This window comes from Panthera uncia, assembly GCF_023721935.1.
Source record: "Panthera uncia isolate 11264 chromosome A1 unlocalized genomic scaffold, Puncia_PCG_1.0 HiC_scaffold_16, whole genome shotgun sequence".
Classification (NCBI taxonomy): domain Eukaryota; kingdom Metazoa; phylum Chordata; class Mammalia; order Carnivora; family Felidae; genus Panthera; species Panthera uncia.
Window position 1 is genome coordinate 68,643,615 of NW_026057576.1, and position 21,466 is coordinate 68,665,080.

Here is a 21,466-nt window from a genome sequence, read left to right on the forward strand (position 1 = left end):
TATATTTTTATAATTAAGAATTTGCCACTTCATCTTCCTCAGTACTTAGTGCATGACACGTGAGAGAGTTCTTGGGAAACAAGGTGGGGTTTTGTTAGAGGAGAGAGTTGGGTGGATAGCCAGCTATGACTTCCACAGGCTTCTAGGGAATAGACCCTGCTAGTGTTTCCAGTCATGTGGAATGTCCAGGATCTTCTGTTGGTGAAAGTTTCATAAAGGTGATCCTGAAGTTTTTAAATTTATCTTACCATGAAGAGGCTTCTGGAGCATAATTTTTAGAGATTTCTTGATTTATCAGCACTCTTTCAGGCACTTCTCCAAGCCACCTTTAGATGTGTTGAATATAGCAATTTCATGGAACTTCATGTCTAATTTGATGCTAGGTTGGTATTTGTATATATCCAAGTTGTCTCTTAGTCCTTAAAAATCCCACTTGAGTGTACATTGTTATTTTTAATAACCAGGCGATAAGGAGTATAGCCAATTATAACTTTGTCATAGCCAGTGTGCCTTGATATATGTGTATAGTTTCTGTAAAAAGTAGATGTGGCTATGAGCAGATTTTTAATCACAGGGTAATGGCAAAAAGCAAATCCTACTTCAATTATAATGGTTTTTATTTATTTACTTTTAACGTGTATTTATCTTTTAAGGAGAGAGACAGAGCATGAGAAGGGGAGGGGCAGAGAAAGGAGGAGACACAGAATCCGAAGCAGGCTCCAGGCTCTGAGCTGTCATCATAGAGCCCGTCGCGGGGCTCAAATTCAAGAGCCATGAGCTAAAGTTGGGCGTTTAACTGACTGAGCCACCCAGGTGCCCCTGGTTTTTAAATATATGGTATAGTATAGTGGTTTTAAAACATGGTTCCCAAGTTTTTTGCCACTTCTCCTGTTGAGGAGTAGGGGTAGGGATCTGTGTACCTTCCCCCTGGTTTTGTGTTCTGTGACTGTTTGAGCAATAGACTGTGTAGAAGTGATGCTGCCTGAAGGGGCCTTAAGAAACTGCCAGCTTCCACTTCTGTTTTCTTGGGACGCTTAGCTTGAAGAACAGCCCACTGCAGCCTGCACATGGCCTACCCCTGTCTCATGGCCCAGGATCAGGATGTAAGAAGGAAGGAAGAAGAAAAGGCAAAAGCAATGTTTATCTGTATCTTTAGGAAGGATCCCTAAATTTACCCGTGCTAACTTGGTGGTGATCTGGAGTTAGGCACTTTGCTGGGAAGTTGGGAAAAGTCTTTTTTTTTTTTAATTTTTAATGTTTATTTTTGAGAGAGAGACACAGACAGAGAGAGAGAGAGTGCGCATGCGCACATGTGCAGGGAAAGGGCAGAGAGAGAGAATCGGAAGCAGGTTCCAGGAGCCTGATGTAGGGCTCAAACCCACAAGCCGTGAGATCATGACCTGAGCCGAAGTCGGATGCTTAACCGACTGAGCCACCCAGGCACCCCGGGAAAAGTCTTTTTTAAATTAAGTAACTGTGTGTCCTGCTAAAATTCTTCTAGTTGTGTAGAAGGGGACAAGGATTCCTGGTAGAATAATAGTAGTCTCTGACACACTGCTTTTATAATTTGGTGCTATCTTCTTATTGCTTCTAATATAACTAATTTTTTATTTAAAATTCACTCAGGTTGAGTGGGGGGAAAAACCTTTCACAGACTAGGAAACTTGAATCATTATTTTTGTTGCATTTCTCTCTCTTTCTCTGGAAATGTAAGTTTTTGTTTGAACTCACCTATTCATTGAGAGAAAAAAGGAAAATTTAAAGCCATAGGAAGCAAAAAGAAAACAAAAACAAACAAAAAAAATGGGAACTGATCATTATACTTGATAGGTATTTGTGTATTATTATTTGTGAAAAAGTAAAGTAAGTGTAATATGTAGGTTTCAGTTTCTAGATTTTGACTTTACTGCTGTGTTTTGAGTGCAGTGATGAGGTTGCTTATCGCTCTGAGTATTTTTTACTTCTTTACGGTTTATTGAAGACATTTCAGGTTTATTTGCCTGCTGGAGGGTTATTTTGGTATTGTGAAACAAAAGTTTTGAGGATTTATTACATGTACAATGAGTTCTTGTTATATGTGGTAGTTATGTTTTATAGAGTCCCTGTGAACACTGAATTAGTGAATACTGAAGCATTGTTCCTAGGGGAGACCCAGAGTTACGTTCTGTGAGCCTCTAGTTGGGTCATTTTAATCCCTACATAACCTTGATGAAAATGTCCTGACATAACCTTGTTTTATGTGTGTTCCTGTTGAAAGACACCTTGCTAAATGCATGTTGTTGGTTCATTAATACTGATCTCATAGCCCCAGTCGGCAGTGCTGTAACACATGCCGGAAGGTAGTTCATCCACCACACGTGTTCTTCTGAAGGCACATCTCATGCTCTGGTTTCTCTTCAAATCGCATAAATCTTTCGCCTTTCACTGAAGGCACATCTCCCAATTTTAGCTTGCGTAGATTTGAATATATGTGTTTAAGTTTTACTAGTTGGAAACAACTACTTGTGCGAAAACTGATGGAAGTTGCAGCATAATGTGGAAAGTTCAAATATTAGTTTTATGAAAAATCTGAAGCTGACTTATTTAAACATGTTAGGCTTAATAACACAAAAAGCACATGTTATAAACACTTGTAAAGCATATAATATAAAATCTTAAATTGATAGAGATCATAACCTGAGTAAACTCTAAGAAAATTTTTATACGGTGCACACAAAAGATTACTTTTGTTCAAAATGTTGATTAATCTTTCTGTATTGGCAGCATTTTTCTGGATTCTGAGACTCGAAGAGCGATGGGAGAACAAGCCGTAGCTCTCACCAAAGCAGTAAAATATTCCTCTGCTGGAACCGTAGAATTCCTTGTGGACTCAAAGAAGAATTTTTATTTTTTGGAAATGAATACGAGACTCCAGGTAACTGTTTTTCATTCCTCACCACGCCTCTATACTTGACCCTCTTCTCCCACCCATTTTTGTTTTCATGAAACTTACAAGTCAACTTCATAAAGTCCTAAAGATTTCATGTTTATGCTTGTGCTAAGACATGTGTTGGGAATGATAGATAAGTAACAGGGTAATTTAATGGTCAGTGTCTAGGCCTTCTGCTTTGTTACCGTTAATATGCCATATTGGGAATTTCACTTGGGTTTTTTCCCCTAACCTCTCTTGATGACCTGTATTAGTCAGGGTTCATGTCCTGTTGAGAGAACTGCTGTGGGTGTGATAAACAGAAAGGGATTAAGTGCTTACAAATCTTTGGAAGAGATGGAGGGAGGAAGGGTCCCTAGAGTAACTTTCAGGAATGGCTCTTAGAACTAGACCAACCAGCCTGGCTTCTAAAGGAACTGCCACCATGATGGGGTTGAGAAGTCAGGCTGCCACCCTGGAACTCTTTTTTTTTCCTTTTCTTTTTTTTCTTTTAACTTGTTTTATTTTTTATTTTTTAAAATTTACATCCAAATTAGTTAGCATATAGTGCAACAATGGTTTCAGGAGCAGATTCCTTAGTGCCCCTTACCCATTTAGCTCAGCCCCCCTCCTACAACCCCTCCTGTAACCCTCAGTTTGTTCTCCATGAGTCTCTTCTGTTTTGTCCCCCTCCCTGTTTTTATATTATTTTTGTTTCCCTTCCCTATGTTCATCTGTTTTGTCTCTTAAAGTCCTCATATGAGTGAAGTCATATGATTTTTGTCTTTCTCTGATTGACTATTTTCACTTAGTATAATACCCTCCCAGTTCCATCCACATAGCTGCAAATGGCAAGATTTCATTCTTTTTGATTGCCGAGTAGTACTCCATTGTATATATATACCGCATCTTCTTTATCCATTCATCCATCGATGGACATTTGGGCTCTTTCCATACTTTGGCTGTTGTCGATAGTGCTGCTGTAAACATGGGGGTGCATGTGTCCCTTCAAAATAGCACCTGTATCCCTTAGATAAATGCCTAGTAGTGCAATTGCTGGGTCGTAGGGTAGTTCTATTTTTAGTTTTTTAAGGAACCTCCATACTGTTTTCTAGAGTGGCTGCACCAGCTTGCATTCCTGGTGGAATTCTTGACATTAGGGACATACTTCCTCTGTTCCAGTCAAGGTCTAGGAGGACTGGTGGCTTTTATTCCTTCTTCCCCTTTTTCTTTTATTTAAGCTGTAAACTAAAATACACATTCAGAAAAGTACATAAAACACAAATTTAAAGTTGAAAAATTACTATAGCAAAAACCCATGGAAGCATCAGATGGATCTTGAAGAACCAAAATGCCAGCTTCTTACACCCCCTGCCCAACTTCTTCCCCTTCTAAGGATCCCTTCTCCATCCTTCTAGAGCTATTTCCTATTCTGACTGAATCCCGACTGAATCAGCCAGGATCATGTGATATGTAACTTTTTATACCTTGCTTCTTTTTTCAACATGATAAGATTACACTGTGGGATTGGATTTCATTTATTATGGCAGAATTTATGGTATCTAGATGCGTTTCAGACCAATGTTGTAAATATTTGTTGAGTTTGTGTATGTATTTACCTTAGCAGTTGTTGCTAAAAACTTAAGATACTTGTGTTTGAAATCACTTTTTTAGCCTGTAGTTTATTGGTGTGAATACCTTTAAGAGTGACAAAATTTTGTGTTTTGGAGATTAATTTGATTTTGATTAAAAATAATGTCTTTGTAACGAAGTATGTCTAATTAGATAATTAGCTGGGAAATCACGTTTTTTATTAAAATGGAGACTTTATCATATCATGATGGGAATACTAGTTTGTAATATGATTTCTGAAGGGAATTTAAAGTGACCAGAAGACATTTGTATTTTATTACAGACGCAAGAGCTACTAGATTGTTTAGGGTAATTATCAGAATTTACAAAATTAAAAACAAGTGTTGTCTTCAGGACACTTTATTCGTGTGTGTGTGTGTGCGCGCGTGCGCACGCGCGTGTGTTTTATTTGTTCCTGGCTCATCTATCTCAATCCGAAAGGTTTTCCAAGTTGGCCCCCCCATGGTTGTTTTGGTATAAGACCTCTGAAAGTTGGTATTATGTCAAATGATGCTATGCAGTTGATCAAAGTCATTAACTACTTATGTTTACAGTTTATGTCTTAGATAGCTTGTCAGCAAGTTCTGTTCTGGTACTCCCAGAAAAAAATTATAAATGAATTTAAAAAATTAATTTTGTGACAAGTTTTATCCTATTATATCTGATAGTACCTAATTTTATGCTATTTAATATCACACTTTCATCCATTTGTCTTTCCCATTTAATGTTTTATTATTATTTTTTTATGTGTGTTGACTTCCAGTGACTGTAATCCTGTCAGTTATCAGACAAATTAATTTTGATTTTCTAGAAGCATGTGTGTTGGGATATTTCTTGGTGGAAGCTGTAACTGAATGGGAACATGAAAAAAGAACCTTGAATTTCATCGTATTCAGAAAGCCATTCTTACATATTTCAGAGACTTCTTTCTGATATTTAAACAATTCAAATGTTCTTGTAATAGATTTTCTCTTTCAAATTTCTTTACTAACCTTAAATTATAATACTTAAGGCACATTCACCAAATTCTTTATCTTCTAAGATACATGTTATCTCTAATTAGTGTTTCATTTTGAGCCTGGAGGGCTATAATTTTCTGTGTTCTTTTTTTTTTTGTTTTGTTTTCTTCCTTGAAATATCTTGATTGGGCTATCACTTTTTCCAGCTTCAGAACTTAACACGCTTTTTTCTGGTTAACAGAAATGTGAGTAGCATCACATTGCTTGATTTTTTTTTTTTTTTTTTTTTTTTTGGAGCGAAATTTGAAATACAAATATAGTTTCTCCTTAAAGAGGTGCGACACTGAGAAAGTCACCACTTTTGGTGCATGAATGCTTGGTTCAGTTGACTGGCTTTGTTCTCAGTCTGGTCAGAATTTATATGTCAGAATTATCTATGCTGTCCTTGTATATGTTTGATTGTTTTCACAGTCATTAGTTTTCTGTTGCTTAATGAAAAAATTCAAATGCTTCCCCATTACGGTTCCTTTTTTCTGTATTCTCCACCTTCCCTCAGAGTCCTCTTTCCTGCCACTGTTATTCTTGATATACTAGTTAGGAGAGAGTCCTTTCTTTCCCAAGTGTGCTATTCTGTGTTACCTCTGTGTACCTTTATCATGTCATTCCTTTTGCTTGAAATGTCTCATTTCCTGTAGTAGAAGCTCACATATACATCTACTCACACACACATACCTGTATAGATGTTTCCTTCTCTCCTTACGGAAGACCAAAAAACGTGATTTTGTTAAAATGCCATTTTAATTAACGAAATTGTATGTAATTCTGCTTGAATAGTTTTAGTTTCGTATCTTAATGATAAAACTAAGAATTGGCAATATTTGGTTTAACAAAATTCCAAATGGTTCAAAAGAGTATACATTGGAAAAATAACTCTCCATACCACGTTTTTATTTCAACCATTTAATTTTCCTCTGGAAGCATCCTTTGTTTTACTTAACAACGCATCTTTGGTAGTGTTCCATATCTAACTTAAAGCATTATCTTCTTTTTTTATGATTTTTAACATTTAGTTGTAGCTGTACAGTCCTAGAATTTCACCAGTTTCCTGTTGGCAGTTTTTCCAGGATTTTGCTATCACAAATATTGCGATTATGAATGATCCTGTACATCATCATTTTGCACATGTGGAAGTAGAATTGCTGGGGAAATGTGAGCTTTAGTAATTTAGTTAAGTATTATTGGTATCTTTTATAGGAGAGCTTATTTCTTTATTCCCTGACCAAAAGGATCTTTGACTTTCTGCCTTTGTCTAATAGTGAAAAATAGCATCTCATTTTCATTTTCCTTCTTATGAGTGAGGTTGAATTTTTCTTCACATACTGATTCACATTCCCTTTTCTTTGAATTGACTATTAGATCCTTAGCCTTTTGTTATTGTAGGTGTCCTTTATTTTTTTTAGGCAATTAGGCATTTGTGATATTAAGAGGAAGCAATGCTCTGTGAATATTTTTCACCTTTCTATAGAGTGAGGGCTTGCCTTTTTTTTTTTTTTTCTAAGTTTACTTATTTATTTTGTTAGAGAGGCAGAGAGAGGGGGAGAGACAGAATCCCAAGTAGGCTCCTCACTGTCAGCACAGAGCCAAATGCGGGGCTCAAACCCACAAACTGTGAGATCGTGACCTGAGCCAAAACCGAGTCAGCCGCTCAACCAACTGAGCCACCCAGGAGCTCCCCTAGAGTGAGGGCTTTCTAGTCAAAGAAAGACCGTTCGTGCCTAGATTGAAGGATAGCAACTTTTTAAAAAAAAAAATTTTTTTTTTAACGTTTTATTTATTTTTGAGACAGAGAGAGACAGAGCATGAACGGGGGAGGGGCAGAGAGAGAGGGAGACACAGAATCGGAAGCAGGCTCCAGGCTCTGAGCCGTCAGCCCAGAGCCCGACGCGGGGCTCGAACTCACGGACCGCGAGATCGTGACCTGAGCTGAAGTCGGACGCTTAACCGACTGAGCCACCCAGGCGCCCCGAAGGATAGCAACTTTAAGACAGAACTGGAGAGAGTCTTATTTTTCCTCAGAGCCATTTGAATTTCCCCTTCCCTCAGAAAGATAGGTGTACATTAGAGCCAGGTTGGCTCACTCTCCTCAGGGTCAAGGAAGGGCAGATATGGCATCAACTCTTACATAAGCCCTGAATTTAATAGTTTTGGGGTTCCTCTCCTGTGCTTCTTACTCTTCTGCATGCGCAGGGAAATAAGGCCTTTATCACATTGCCTTATATGGAATTGAGATGTGGGGAATAGTGCTAACATGTTCTATGACTAAATAATTGGTTTCTTCTCCCATCTACAAACCATTTGTTTCTTGGCAAGATTACCAAATAAATGTGGATTAAAACAAAACAAAACCAGGTGTGATTTGTTATTTTTCCTTCTTCACCTCTTGCCTCTTTGACTTGGTATATTGTTTTTTCTTCCTATGTAGATATTTTTTGTTTTAAGTCTTACAGTTGCATTTTAAATATCTTATTTTTGGTGTTATAACATACTTAGGCTTTTCCTACTCATTCATAAATTAAATATTTTTCTTACATGTTTTCTTTTAGTACTTATTTCATCTTTCCTGGTGAAGTTTTCACTTCATCTGAAATTTGATTTTATCTATTTATCTTTTTTTTTATTTTTTTATTATTTTTTTTAACGTTTATTTATTTTTGAGACAGAGAGAGACAGAGCATGAACGGGGGAGGGTCAGAGAGAGGGAGACACAGAATCCGAAACAGGCTTCAGGCCCTGAGCTGTCAGCACAGAGCCCGACGCGGGGCTCGATCTCACGGACTGCGAGATTATGACCTGAGCCGAAGTCGGCCACTTAACCGACTGAGCCACTCAGGCGCCCCTGATTTTATCTATTTAAAAAATGGCTACCTGATTGTCACAACCATCTTTGAATAATTTTTCTTTTATGTAGTAATTGGAAGTCACCTTAATTATATCATGAATTCTCATATGTATGTAGATCTGTTTTCTTTTTTAACCTTTCTGTTTAATCATGTGCTAGTACCACACGGTTTGGGATGTTATATCTCTGTGTTATAACACAATATCCAGCAGGACTGTTCCTTTCTCATTACTCTTATTTTTTTATATGATGTTTTAGAATTCACTTATTTCGTTTATATTTAACCAAAGAAAAAGATTAAAATGATGAAATTGCTGAACTATTAGATAAATGTTTCTAATTTTCCAGAGATATTAAGTCCTTAAAAGATGTTCTTAATAAGAAAAATGGTTATTAAAACCATTTATGTTTTTGTCATCATATTTCTTCATACTTTAATTTGAAAGAATATATTGTTTCCCTTTTACAAAAATGAATGGAAATTGGCATATTTATATTTAATTCTGCTGTCTTTTCCCCCTAACTCTTCATTTTTGCTATTTTTATTATTTTATATTACTGTAACATTTCTGTAGCAGAACTCTCCTAGTGTCTTCCCTTTTTGTATTTTAACTTGTTTTTATGGTCACCAGCAGCATCTTTCCATAGCCTCATGATTAATCAGTTCTTCATTTTGATTCATCTTATGGTTATATGTTCTTCTTTTTCTTTCTTTTAAAACCAAGAACTTATTTTTGAGAGGTATCCATGGTGTATTTTCTGAGTTCTTAGATAGGTGGTAAGGTTGTGTTTATAACTGAAAAATTTCCTTTCACCTGGGTATAAAATTCTGGGGTTTGAGATAGCTGAATTAGCATGTTACTGGACTTTTGATCCAATACCAACCCTTGAGTAACTACCAAAATTCACTAAGAAAACAGAAAGAAAGAAAGAGGAAAAGGAAATAGAGAAAGGAGAGATGAGAAATCACTTGGAAGAGAGAAGGCTCTTTAAACTGATCTGTGTGGGGAACTATAGCTGTAGGGAGGGAACAGCCAGTGCTGCTAGGGAAAGAAGAGCAGGAGGAAAGCTCTTGCTTGTTCTTTGCTTTTGTTTAGGGACAGTTATTGCCCCTCCCTCACAGGGGAGCCTCGTATTGATGGCTCTGACCAATTCGAATTAATTTAGCTGATTCTTTTAATATTTTTTATATCTTCTTAATCACTACATGTACACAGGTCTTTCTTGATTTCCCATTTTCTTCTGTCAGCGTCTCACTTTGTCCACACCCTCTGCACAAATGCACATTTCCCATCTTTCTAGTCTACTATGTCATTATTTGGGTTAGCTCAGTGTTTGGGATTTTATTATGACCACAGTGTGAACACTATTCACAGCAGTCCTGTTGTCACCTAAGATTACTTTCACTTTCTTGCACCAGTTTTTCTTTACTGTTAAAAATTGTCTTTGTTTGCTTAGTTTTCTGTGTGCCTATCACTTATTTATCCAAAAACTTGTCCCATGTTTGAGTATTTGCAAGCACATTGAGTTTTCTGTCAGTTTTACTTTTTGGTAGAAATAGTTGGTTCCTTTTGACTTACTGTAGTCTGGACTGGTTGCCTTCTACATTTGCATTTTGACTTTTTAGCTGAGATTTCCCTACTTTGTCTTGAAGATTCCTTACACTTCCCTTTTTTGGATCTCTTTTCTCCTGCATTTTTGTCGTAAACATTCGTTTATTCCCTTTTTTCCTGGAACACATCTTTAAAAGGTAGCTTCCTAAGAACTAGTGCACAGGACCTAAATTATATGAGAATTTGCATGAGTGCAGATGACTCTGTATTAACTTATTGTGGGGAAAAAACCCAATAGTTTTTATTGTGGTGTAATGTGCATATCGTAACATTCATCCATTTTAAGTATACAAACTCAGTAGAGTGAATGTTTGTATCCCTCCAAAATTCGTATGTTAAAACATAACTCCCAAGGTGATGGTATTTGGAGGTGAGGCTTTGGGGAGATGATTAGGTTACAAGGGTGGAGGCCTCACTAATGGAATTTGTGACCTCGTAAAAGAGACCCTAGAGAGCAACCTTCTCCCTTCTGTCATGTGAGGACAGTGAGAAAGAAGACTCCCATGTATGAATTGGAAAGTGACTCTCATCAGACATTGAATTGGCTGGCACCTTGGTCTTGGACTTCCCAACCTCAGAACTGTGAAAAATAAGTTTCTGTTTTTTATAAGCCACTCAGTCCATGTTATTCTGTTACAGCGTCCCAAACGGACTAAGACAAGTCAGTAAAATTTAAATAAATATACAGAGTTGTGCTACTAACATCAGAATCATTCTATAGAACATTTCTATCACCCCATAAAGTTACCTGTGCACATTTGAAGCCATTTCTTTTCTTTTTTTAAAAGATTTTATTTTTTTAAAGTAATCTCCACACCCAATGTGGGGCTCAAATTCACGACCCCGAGATCAAGAGTTGGATACTCTAATGACTGAGCTAGCCAGGTGCCCCTGTAGTCATTCCTTTTTACATCCCCACTCCCAGACAACTGTTAATTTACTTTGTTTCTGTAGTTTCCATATTTTATATTTCTGGACACTTTGTATACGTGAGATCAAACAATATATGGTCTTTTGTGTCTGACTTCTTAGCATGTTTTTGAGGTTTATTTATGGTGTAGTGTGTTTCAGTAGTCTGTTCTAATTGCTGAATAGTATTCCATTGTGTGGATATCCTATATTTTACTTCCCTACTTATAAGTTTGTGGATATTTTAATTGCGTCCACTTTTTGGCTATTGTGAATAATGCTGCTATGATGATTGAGGTATAAGAGTTTGGACAAATTATTTAATTACTCTTGGGTAGATACATAGAATGGAATTGTTTGTTGTGTGGTAAATTATCAAACTGTCCAGCTGTCTGGACAGCTGTAAAGTGGCTGCACCATTTTACATTTCCATGAATAATGTGTAAGAGTTTCAGTTTCTCTACATTTCCATATCCTTCTGAATAGGTACTTTTTAATTGTCTTTTTCATGATAGCCATTCTAGTGGATACAAAATGCTATCTCTTTGGGGTTTAATTTGCTATTCCCTAATGCTTAGTGATATCAAATCTCTGGGTGCTTATTGGTCAGTCATGTTATCTCCTTTAGTTAAAGCGTCTAATCATATCCTTTGCCTAATTTTAAATTGGTTTACCTTATTATTACTGAGCTGTGGAATTATTATTTTTTTTAAAGATTTTATTTAAGTTATCTCTACACCCAACGTGGGGCTCAAACTCACAACCTTGAGATCAAGAGTTGCACACTCCACTAACTGAGCCAGCCAGCTGCCCCTGTAAGAATTCTTTATACATTCTTGATACAGATATGCAATTTCTAGGTATTTTCTCCCAGTTTGTGGCTTGTCTTTCTATTTTCTTAATGGTGTCTTTTGAAACATAAGTTTTTTACTCATTAAAGCCCAGTTTACTATTTTTTCCTCATTTATGGATTGTGCTTTTGGTGTCGTACCTGAGCATTCTTTGTCTAACCTGAGGTCACAAAGACTTTCTCCTGTGTTTTTTTCTAGAATTTTGAGTATAGAATTCTGGATTAGAATTAACTTTCTGTTAGTGTCTTGAAGACCTTTTTCGGCTTTCTTTTAGTTTCGACTTTTGATATTGAGATGTATTCTGATTCTTGACCATTTGTTTAAAAAATTTTTCTCCCTCTTGGGGCGCCTGGGTGGATTAGTCAGTTAAGTGTCTGACTTTAGCTCAGGCCATGATCTCACAGCTCGTGGGTTCGAGCCCCGCATCAGGCTCTGTGCTGACAACTCAGAGGCTGGAGCCTACTTCGGATTCTGTGTTTCCCACTCTCTTTGCCCCTCCCCTGCTCAGGCTCTGTCTCGCTCTCCTTCAAAAATAAATATTTAAAAAATTAAAAAAAAAAATTCTCCCTCTAGAAATTTGCAAGATCTTACCTTTGTCTCTAGTTGTGGCCAAAACTGTTAGTTGTCTACCAATTACTACTAATAAGGAAAAATAGCTTTTATCTTTTATTAACATTGTGAATTCTTTTGATACTTTTGCTTTATATTCCTATAATAAATTTTAATTAGACATAATGATTTTCCTTTTGGTGTTTTACTGGATTTTGTGAGCTAATTATAATGATTTTGAATTTTTATTTTTTTAAATACTGTCTTTACGAGACTTAATATTATATGTATTTTTTGAAACTGTGAGAATATTGTATAGGTAATAGGCAATATGTGTTCCTTAAATATTAAAACTCAGATGTGAATCCATTTGTATTGGTATCTTTCTCAGTGGTAGGTCTTTAAACAACTTTCTAATTCCTTTTGTGGTAGACTGTCAATACTTTATGAGGTAATATGATCTATTCATAATCAAGATTATTGAAGGTTAATGATTTATTCATGTTCTTCTAGATTTTTTAAAATACTTTTTAAGTGTATTTATTTATTTTGTGTGTGTGTGTAAGAGAGCATGAGCAGGGGAGAGGCAGAGAGAAAGGGAGACAATCTCTCAGCGCAGAGCCTGATGTGGAGCTCAAACTCATGAACCATGAGATCATGACCTGAGCTGAAGTTGGATGCTTAACCAACTGAGCCACTCAGGTGCCCGAGTTCTTTTTTTTTTTATTGGATCTATTTGATTTAGAAAGAGATACGTAGAATTTCTCATCATAATTTAAAAAAACAGGGATGCCTGGGTGGCTCAGTTGGTTAAGTGTTTGGCTCAGGTCATGACCTTCACGGTTTATGGGATTGAGCCCTGTATTGGTTTCCATGCTGACAGCCTTGAGCCTGCTTGGGATTCTTGCTCTCCCTCTCTTTCTGCCCCTCCCTCACCTTCTCTCTCAAAAATAAGTAAGTAAATAAAAATATATTTTATCTTTTAGAGAAGTTTTAGGTTTACAGAAAGATGAGTAGGAAGTACAAAGAGTTCCTATATACCCTTTTACCCATCCAGCCTTAGTTCCCCCTATTATTAATGTTTTGTATTAGTGTGGTATATTTGTTACAATCGATGAACCAGTGTTGACACATTGTTATTAACCAGTAATTTACATTAGGGTTCATTCTTGGTGTTGTACATTCAGTGGGTTTTGACAAATATTTGATGACATGTATCCACCATTACAGTGTCATGCAGAGTAGTTTCACTGCTCTAAAAATTCTTGCATTCAGGACCTTCTTGCATTTCTTTCCTTGGCTCTTTCCGTCTTTCTTATTTCTTTCCTTCCCCACCCGCCCCCATCCCTTCCTTCTTTTTCTTCCTCCATGTGTCAGTTTTTCTGTCTCTTTTATGCATGGAAATTGTCAAACATACAAAGTCCTAAGAAGAGCAAGAGTGGTATGGTAAAGTCCCGTGAATCTGTAACCTAGCTTTGTGTTTACTTTGCTCATATTGTTTTATATAAGCCTTGCTTTTGTCCCTTTTAGATGGAGTATTTTAACAAAAATCTCAGACATTATGTAATTTCATCTGTTACTACTTCAGTGTACATCTATATTCATTCTGCAGCAAGTTGTCCTTGCATTTTAAGCAATGTTTACTTTGCATATTTATCTATATATCTATATCTGTGTATGGTAGGTATATGTTTATGACATTTTACTTGCATTGTGTACCTTGTATCATTATATCATATCTTTGTCTTGTTTAAAGGGTTTAATTTAAAAAAATTTTTTTAACATTTATTTTTGAGGGAGACAGTGTGAGAAGGGAAGGGGCAGAGAGACAGAGGGAGACAAAGAATCTGAAGCAGGCTCCAGACTCTGAGCTGTCAGCACAGAGCCCAACGTGGGGCTCGAACTCACGAGCGATTATGACCTGAGCCAAAGTTGGACACTTAACTGACTGAGCCAAACAGGTGCTCTTGTGTTCTGTTATTTGATATTTATGTTGCTCTTCCAGGCTTCTAATTCGAGTTCTAATGGCTACATCTTTTCCTTAAAGTATTCAACTAAGTTGCATAGTTGGGAAATCGTGTTATTTTATCCCAGAAATTCCCCTTGAGCATGGGGGTATGTGTGCATGTGTTACTACCCTTGAAGTTTCTAAATGCCCCATTGCTTTTTTTTTTCCTCCTGTTCCTCAGCTGCTCTGTTTCACTAGGTATCTATAGTCATTATTCTGAATGATTGGCCTGTCCCTGATGGGTAAGCTGCCTCCCGTGGCTTTACTGTAGTTGATTTTGGGTTCACTACTGAGTTCTGTTTGTTGTAATATTCAAAGTGGCAGCAGTCCTTCGAGTGGTTGAAGACACAGCCTTATCTACTCCTGAGGTCAGGAAGAGCATATATCTCTTCGTGTTCTCTTCGTCTCCAGGAGAATCCAGCTAATATTCATTCACTACTCAGACTTGTTAGCCGAGTGATCAGGGACTCTCCTGGAGCCTTTAGCGACTTTGTTTTCTGGCAGCATAGATCTCTGCAGGCCAAGCTGTCTCCCTGACCTCTTCTTTCATATCTTTTCCTGGGGATCTCTGAAGCTGGCCTCCAGGTGTCCCCCAGCCCACGGGAGACCACAGCCACCTGCTCTTCATCACTGTTTGCAGTATCCTGAACTGCTCACTGACTCTGGGGGAAATAGAGACCATGGGATTTGGAGTGGAGCGGTGCTGGTTTGGCCATCTTCCAAAGCAGAAATATTTAACCAGGGTTACCTGGATATCGTTAAGCAGCTTTGGAGGAATCTGTGGACCCTCTGAAATTGGATGCATGCTTTTCTAGAGAGAAATCTAGTGAGGTTCTAGACCCTAAAATGGTTCATAACAGCTATAGCTGACTAATGGGCAAGTCCTTTATTCATTGTTTTCATTAATTGCAAACATCCTCTATTCTGATTAGCGCAAGTAAATCCTAGCTCTACTCCTTCCTGGTTGTAGGACTATGAGGAAGTTCCTTAACTTTGCTATGCTTCATTACCTGCATCTATAAAGGGACAGTAACTGTAGCATGTGCTCTATAGGATTATGGGCATTAAATGAGTTAATGCATTTAAAATGCTCAGAAAAGTGCCTGATTTAGACTAAACACTCCTTCTTCCTGAGAATTTCACCATGATATTCTGCATGCTATGTTTGTTAAATGTGGTTAACGTGTTTACTATTACTATTGTCATTATTAGGAAAGCTTGTCAGTAGTTATTTTTTTCAAATGGCAAACTGAGCCACAAATTAATAACTTTTTAAATTATTCTTTTGTCTGTTAACTGCAGAAACATTGTTGCAAATGAACAAATATACTTGCAATAAACCACTTTGAAAGGTATCTTTTTATCATAAGGATATTTGTGCAAGAGACTAGGAGACTAGAAGAAGACTTGGAAATGTAAAAATGAAGCTGATGGGTAAAAGTGTTTGTTACATTCATACGTTATTTTTGCTTAGACCTTTTTCTAGAAGATTAATGTTAGGACCCTGAATATACCTTTGCAAATTCGTGTGTGTGTATAATTGCTAATTTCCAAGCGTAGGTTGTTTATAGATTTTAGTTCTTTGGGAAGACAGCCTTTATGTAGTCTACAAAGATGATAAGAACTGGAACACTGTCAAGTAGACAGGAATAATATCTTACAGTAGTGAACGCCCAGGTGTGGTCAGCTGGCTGCCTATTCCATATCCTTAAGAAAAGACAGCTGAATTCTCCCACTTTTGTTAGATTTTAGTCAGTTGCTCATATGTGATTGCCACAGTGAAATCAGAATCTACTTTCACAATGGGATGGAAGAGAAAGTGAAGTGGAATTGATGAGATTCTATGGAGACGAGACACCCCCACCTCCCATCAGATAATTCTGCACCATGTGGTATCTTTATATTGCAGAAGGATTTTAGAAACTCTAAATTGATTTTTCCTCTTTGTTATTTCACTTATTTAAAAATTAAGAATTATTGCAATCCAAATTCTGATTTCTAAGAATTGACTGTAACTGACAAATACCATATTCTAATTTCAGAGCAGTTTTGGATTTTAAAAATATTCAGGATTGTCCATACTAAAAGAGTTCGGTCTTCTTTGAAGTTAGAGTGTTGATTGAAAGAATAATTGATGCAATTAGGATAAATTAATAGGGAAAATGGATTTGTAACTAATTTGTAAAATTACATTTTTGCCAGAAGGGACATTTTAGATATGGGCAGAAGTTGACCTTTTTGATTATTTTTTTTTTTATTTTTTTTTTTTTAATTTTTTTTTTCAACATTTTTTATTTATTTTTGGGACAGAGAGAGACAGAGCATGAATGGGGGAGGGGCAGAGAGAGAGGGAGACACAGAATCGGAAACAGGCTCCAGGCTCCGAGCCATCAGCCCAGAGCCCGACGCGGGGCTCGAACTCACGGACCGCGAGATCGTGACCTGGCTGAAGTCGGACGCTTAACCGACTGCGCCACCCAGGCGCCCCGACCTTTTTGATTATTTTTAAAGTCAGGCCAAGGTTCACAGACTGGCTTAGAGTAAGCCAGAACTGGAGTGTTCTGGAATATTTGAAGCCAGTCTCATATGAAACTGAGAATACAGTGTAGGCTATGCTATATTTTCCCTTTATATTTATTGAGTCTTATTAGAAAGTTGAAGGAAAGAAGTTTCTATTACTCAGATGTGAATAGGTAAACTGGTCAGATACCTTCACTTAGGTTTTTGTTTGAAAGCATATTGTGGTGTCTACTATTGAAAGACTATTTTGGTGTCTTTGAGTTCTGGACTCTTACCTAGATTTTAATTTTTCAAATTTGTTCCTGTGTTAGTTTCCTAGAGCTACTGTAACAACGTGCCACAGACAGGGTGGCCTAACCAGAAGAAAAAAAATTTTTTAATGTATAATTTATTGTCAAATTGGTTTTGACAACACCATACAACACCCAGTGCTCATCCCAACAGGTGCCCTCCTCAATGCCTGTCACCCGCTTCCCCCTCTCCCCCACCCCCATCAACCCTCAGTTTGTTCTCAGTATTTAAGAGTCTCTTATGGTTTGCCTCCTTCCCTCTCTGTAACTTTTTTTCCCCCTTCCCCTACTCCCTGGTCTTCTGTTAAGTTTCTCAGGATCCACATATGAGTGAAAACATATGGTATCTGTCTTTCTCTGCCTGACTTATTTCACTTAGCATAACCAGCAGAAATTTATTTTCTCATAGTTCTGGCTAGAAGTCTAAAATGAAGATGTTCACAGTGTTGGTTTCTTCTGGTGGCCTCTCTCTGTGGCCTGCAGATGGCCATCTTGTCTCTGTGTCTTCCCATGGTCTGTCTTCTGTGCTGTGTGTTCGTGTCCTAATTTCTTCTTCTTTTTTTCAAAAAAAGAACATTAAAAAAATTTTTTTTTAATGTTTATTGCTGAGAGACAGAGACAGAGCGCAAGCATGGGAGGGGCAGAGAGCAAGGGAGACACAGAATCTGAAGCAGGCTCCAGGCTCTGAGCTGTCAGCACAGAGCCCGAAGTGGGGCTTGAACCCACAGACAGCGAGATCATGACCTGAGCTGAAGTCGGACACTTAACCGACTGACTCACCCAGGCGCCCCCCTAATCTCTTCTTTTAAGGACATTAGTCATGTGGGATTAGGGCCCACCCTAATGACCTCATTTTAAGTTAATTGCCTCTTTGAAGACCCTGTCTCCAAATACAGTCATATTCTGAGGTACTAGGGATTAGGGCTTAAACATATGAAATGGGGGAAGAGGGGGGACACAGTTCAGCCCATAACATAAAACCATTATCCTTTCTTCATCTAGTTATTTGTGTTGGGAAGCTCGGGGAAGCTCTATAATAGAATCTCTTCAGTTTTTACTGCCACACTTGAATATAGCCATTATTTTCAAGGTGAGTTTACAGGAATCCTATGTTGGGGCCCATTTCCCAATGTGCTTTTTATCTTTGAGTGCTGTGGATCAAAATCTAATAACTTTAGATCTTTATTTTGAAATCCTGTATTCTCAGAAGGTAGAGCATCAGAATTTTAATAGATGTATGCTAGATTCTGTTCTGGACAAGGAAGCTCTCTGAACCAAAAGAGCACAACCAAAAATAATGGCATCTGTTATACTTTCAGGCTGGAATAACAACAAACCGAACAGGGATCTGTTATGCCAAATACCATTATGAAACTCAGTTTTATATAACAGGGCAATTTCCTCATAATTCAACAGGTAGTTACACCTAAACTACTCTGTTGAGTTGAATCAAATAGGTTCTGCTTACCAAAGAGAGCGTTCCCAAACCAAGTCTTGTAACATTTGTTGGGTTAGATTTGATGTATTTATTTTTTTTCTTTTTTCTTTTTTTAATGTTTATATTAGAGAGAGAGAGAGAGAGAGACAGTCTGTGAGCAGGGGAGGGACAGAGAGAGCTGGAGACAGAGCCTGCACAGAGCCTGATGCAAGGCCAGAACCCATGAGCTGCAAGATCATGACCTGAGCCTGTCAGGTGCTTAACTGACTGAGCCACCCAGGTGCCCCAAGACTTGATGCATTTAATAAAGATGTTTCGTAAAATCACGCTAATTTTGCAAAATTACAAAAAAAATTATTTTTATATTATTCTTTTTTTAATTAAAAATTTTTTTTTTTTTTTTTTTTTTTTTTTTTTTCTTTAGAGAGAGTGCACGATCAGGGGAAGGGCAGAGAGAGAGAGGGAGAGAGAGGGAGGGAGGGGGAGAGGGAGGGAGGGAGGGGGGAGAGAGAGAGAGAGAGAGAGAGAGAGAGAGAGAGAGACAGAGACAGGCTGAATCTGAAGCAGGCTCCAGGCTCTGAGCTGTCAGCACAGAGCCCGACACCAGACTCGAGCTCACAAGATTGTGAGATCATGGCCTGAGCTGAAGTCAGACACTTAACTGACTGAGCCACCCAGGCACCCCTGATTATTAGATACTCTTAATGTTCACTCACCAAATACCTCTTCTTTGTAACTCATATGCCTTCTCTATAAAATGAGAGTGGAGTATTAAGGAACAGGATCATGCATATGGTGGGATTTTGTAAATTTCAGTGCTATTACATGTTAGGTATGTTGGTTGGGTCATCTTTGGGGACACCTTCTGCCTTGACTAGGCAATTGGGCCACCATTTACCAGTTGACAATTACAACCAAATACTTCTTCATTTAAGGAATTTTGAATACTTTTCATAACCCTCCTTCTCTCTCATGGCCAACACATACTTCTTTGTTCTGACTTCTCTATACTTTCTGTGACTTTTTTCTCTTTTGAACTTCCCTCAGTGTTAATTTTCATTTGAGGTTAACTTAAGTGTATAATTAGAATTGCCTGAATTTTGCTCTTCTTGAGGAAAACTTGCCTGTTACTTCATTACCTATTCTTTAAATCTTAGGAATTGTTAGGCAAATAACACAAAATATTTAAAAGTTTAAGTCAGAGAAAACCTCTTGAACATATTATCTACTATTGATTATTTAACACAGTGGATTTTGATTAAAGAGAAAATGTTGACTAAGGCAGATATCTTTATTATTATTTTAATGTTTATTTGAGAGAGAACACAAGCAGGGGAGGGGCAGAGAGAGAGAGAGAGAATGAATGAATGAATCCCAAGCAGGCTCTGCACTGCCAGCACAGAGCCCGATGCGGAGCTTGAACCCACAAACTGTGAGATCATGACCTGAGCTGAGATCAAGAGTTGGATGCTTAACAAACTGAGCCACCCAAGATATCTTTATGTTTGATTGAAGATAAAATGTTGATCAAGTCAGATATCTTTATTTTAATAATATTTTATTATATAAAACAAACTTTAGTGATGTTGCTTTAATTTGTATTAATTTTATGTGAAATTCTTTCAGATGTACAAAAAAATTGCAAAGTGTTACAAAGATGTTCTGAACACCTTTCACTAACATTTACATTTGCTTTATCCTTTTATCTATGTCTCTCTCTCTATATCTTCTTTGCCTGGAACATTTAAGGGTAAATTGCAGGCCTGGTATCCCTTTACTTCTAAATACGTCTGTATTTCCTAAAAACAAGAAGAAGATTCTTTCTTTCTTTCTTTCTTTCTTTCTTTCTTTCTTTCTTTCCCTCCTCCTCCTCCTTTTTGAGTGATGGGGTGGGGGAAGGGGCGGAGGGAGGGAAGGAGAGAGAGAGAGAAAGAGGAGAAAGAGAATCTTAAACAGGCTCCATGCTCAGCTCAGAGCTCAATGCTGCACTTGATCCCATGACCCTGGGATCATGACCTGAGCCAAAGTCAAGAGTCAGATACCATCCAGGCACCCCAAGAAAATTATTTTACATTACTACAGTGCCATTATAAAAATCGGGATATTAACATTTACATATTATGTATCATCTAATCTACGGATCATATTCAGATTTTACTGGTTGTTCCACTAAAGTCTTTCAGGGTAAAAGAAACCCATTTTCTGGACCCTACATTACATTTACTTGTCATACCTCTTTTTCTCCATCTAGAACAGTTTGTTAGTCTTTTTTTTTTTTCAACTATGATCTTTACATTTTTTCATGAGCACAGGCTCTTTATTTTATAGAACATCCCTCATGTTGCATCTGTCTGCTTTCTGATGATTATATTGAGGCTCTGTATCTTGTGAAGTATACATAAAATGTACTGTCCTCCTCTGACCACCACGTAGGAGACCTGCAAGGTCTGTTTATCCCGTTACTGCTCAGGTTGACTTGGTTAACTGATGTCTCTTGCATTTCTTTACTGTAGAGTTACTACTTTTCCCTTCATCATCAGTAAGGTATTTTATTGGGAGTTACTTCGGTACTGGAAATGTTTCATGATACTTTCACTCACTAGTTTTAGATACTTCACTGTTTGTATTTAATGAGAAATGAGGTTAAAGATTGCGAATGGCAGACCCAATGCTGGAAAGACTTGTTTTTCTAAGTTTGTTAGTGTTGAAGTTTGATACATTAAGAACTCAGAGGTGAAGCAAAATCAGATTTATCTCACTGTTGGATTTGATAAGCTCAGTTATTTATTTTTGGGGGGGAAATACATTTAAAGGAACAAATACATTTGAAAACAGAGTGGCAAGAGGTCTGTACACAAACACAGATATTAGTGACAGCTTGCTGGTGATC

General features: G+C 37.5%; 1 protein-coding gene across 5 annotated transcripts in view; it reads left to right on the forward strand.

Annotated features, from left to right (window-relative positions):
- The window catches only part of PCCA (propionyl-CoA carboxylase subunit alpha), a 483,211-nt gene that overhangs the window by 238,369 nt on the left and 223,376 nt on the right, over positions 1 to 21,466 (forward strand). For all 5 annotated transcript variants that reach the window (XM_049647162.1, XM_049647163.1, XM_049647160.1 and 2 more), the window contains one exon: positions 2,764 to 2,914. In XM_049647162.1, the coding sequence (XP_049503119.1) occupies positions 2,764 to 2,914 (151 nt within the window). The remainder of the gene's footprint in view (positions 1 to 2,763; positions 2,915 to 21,466) is intronic.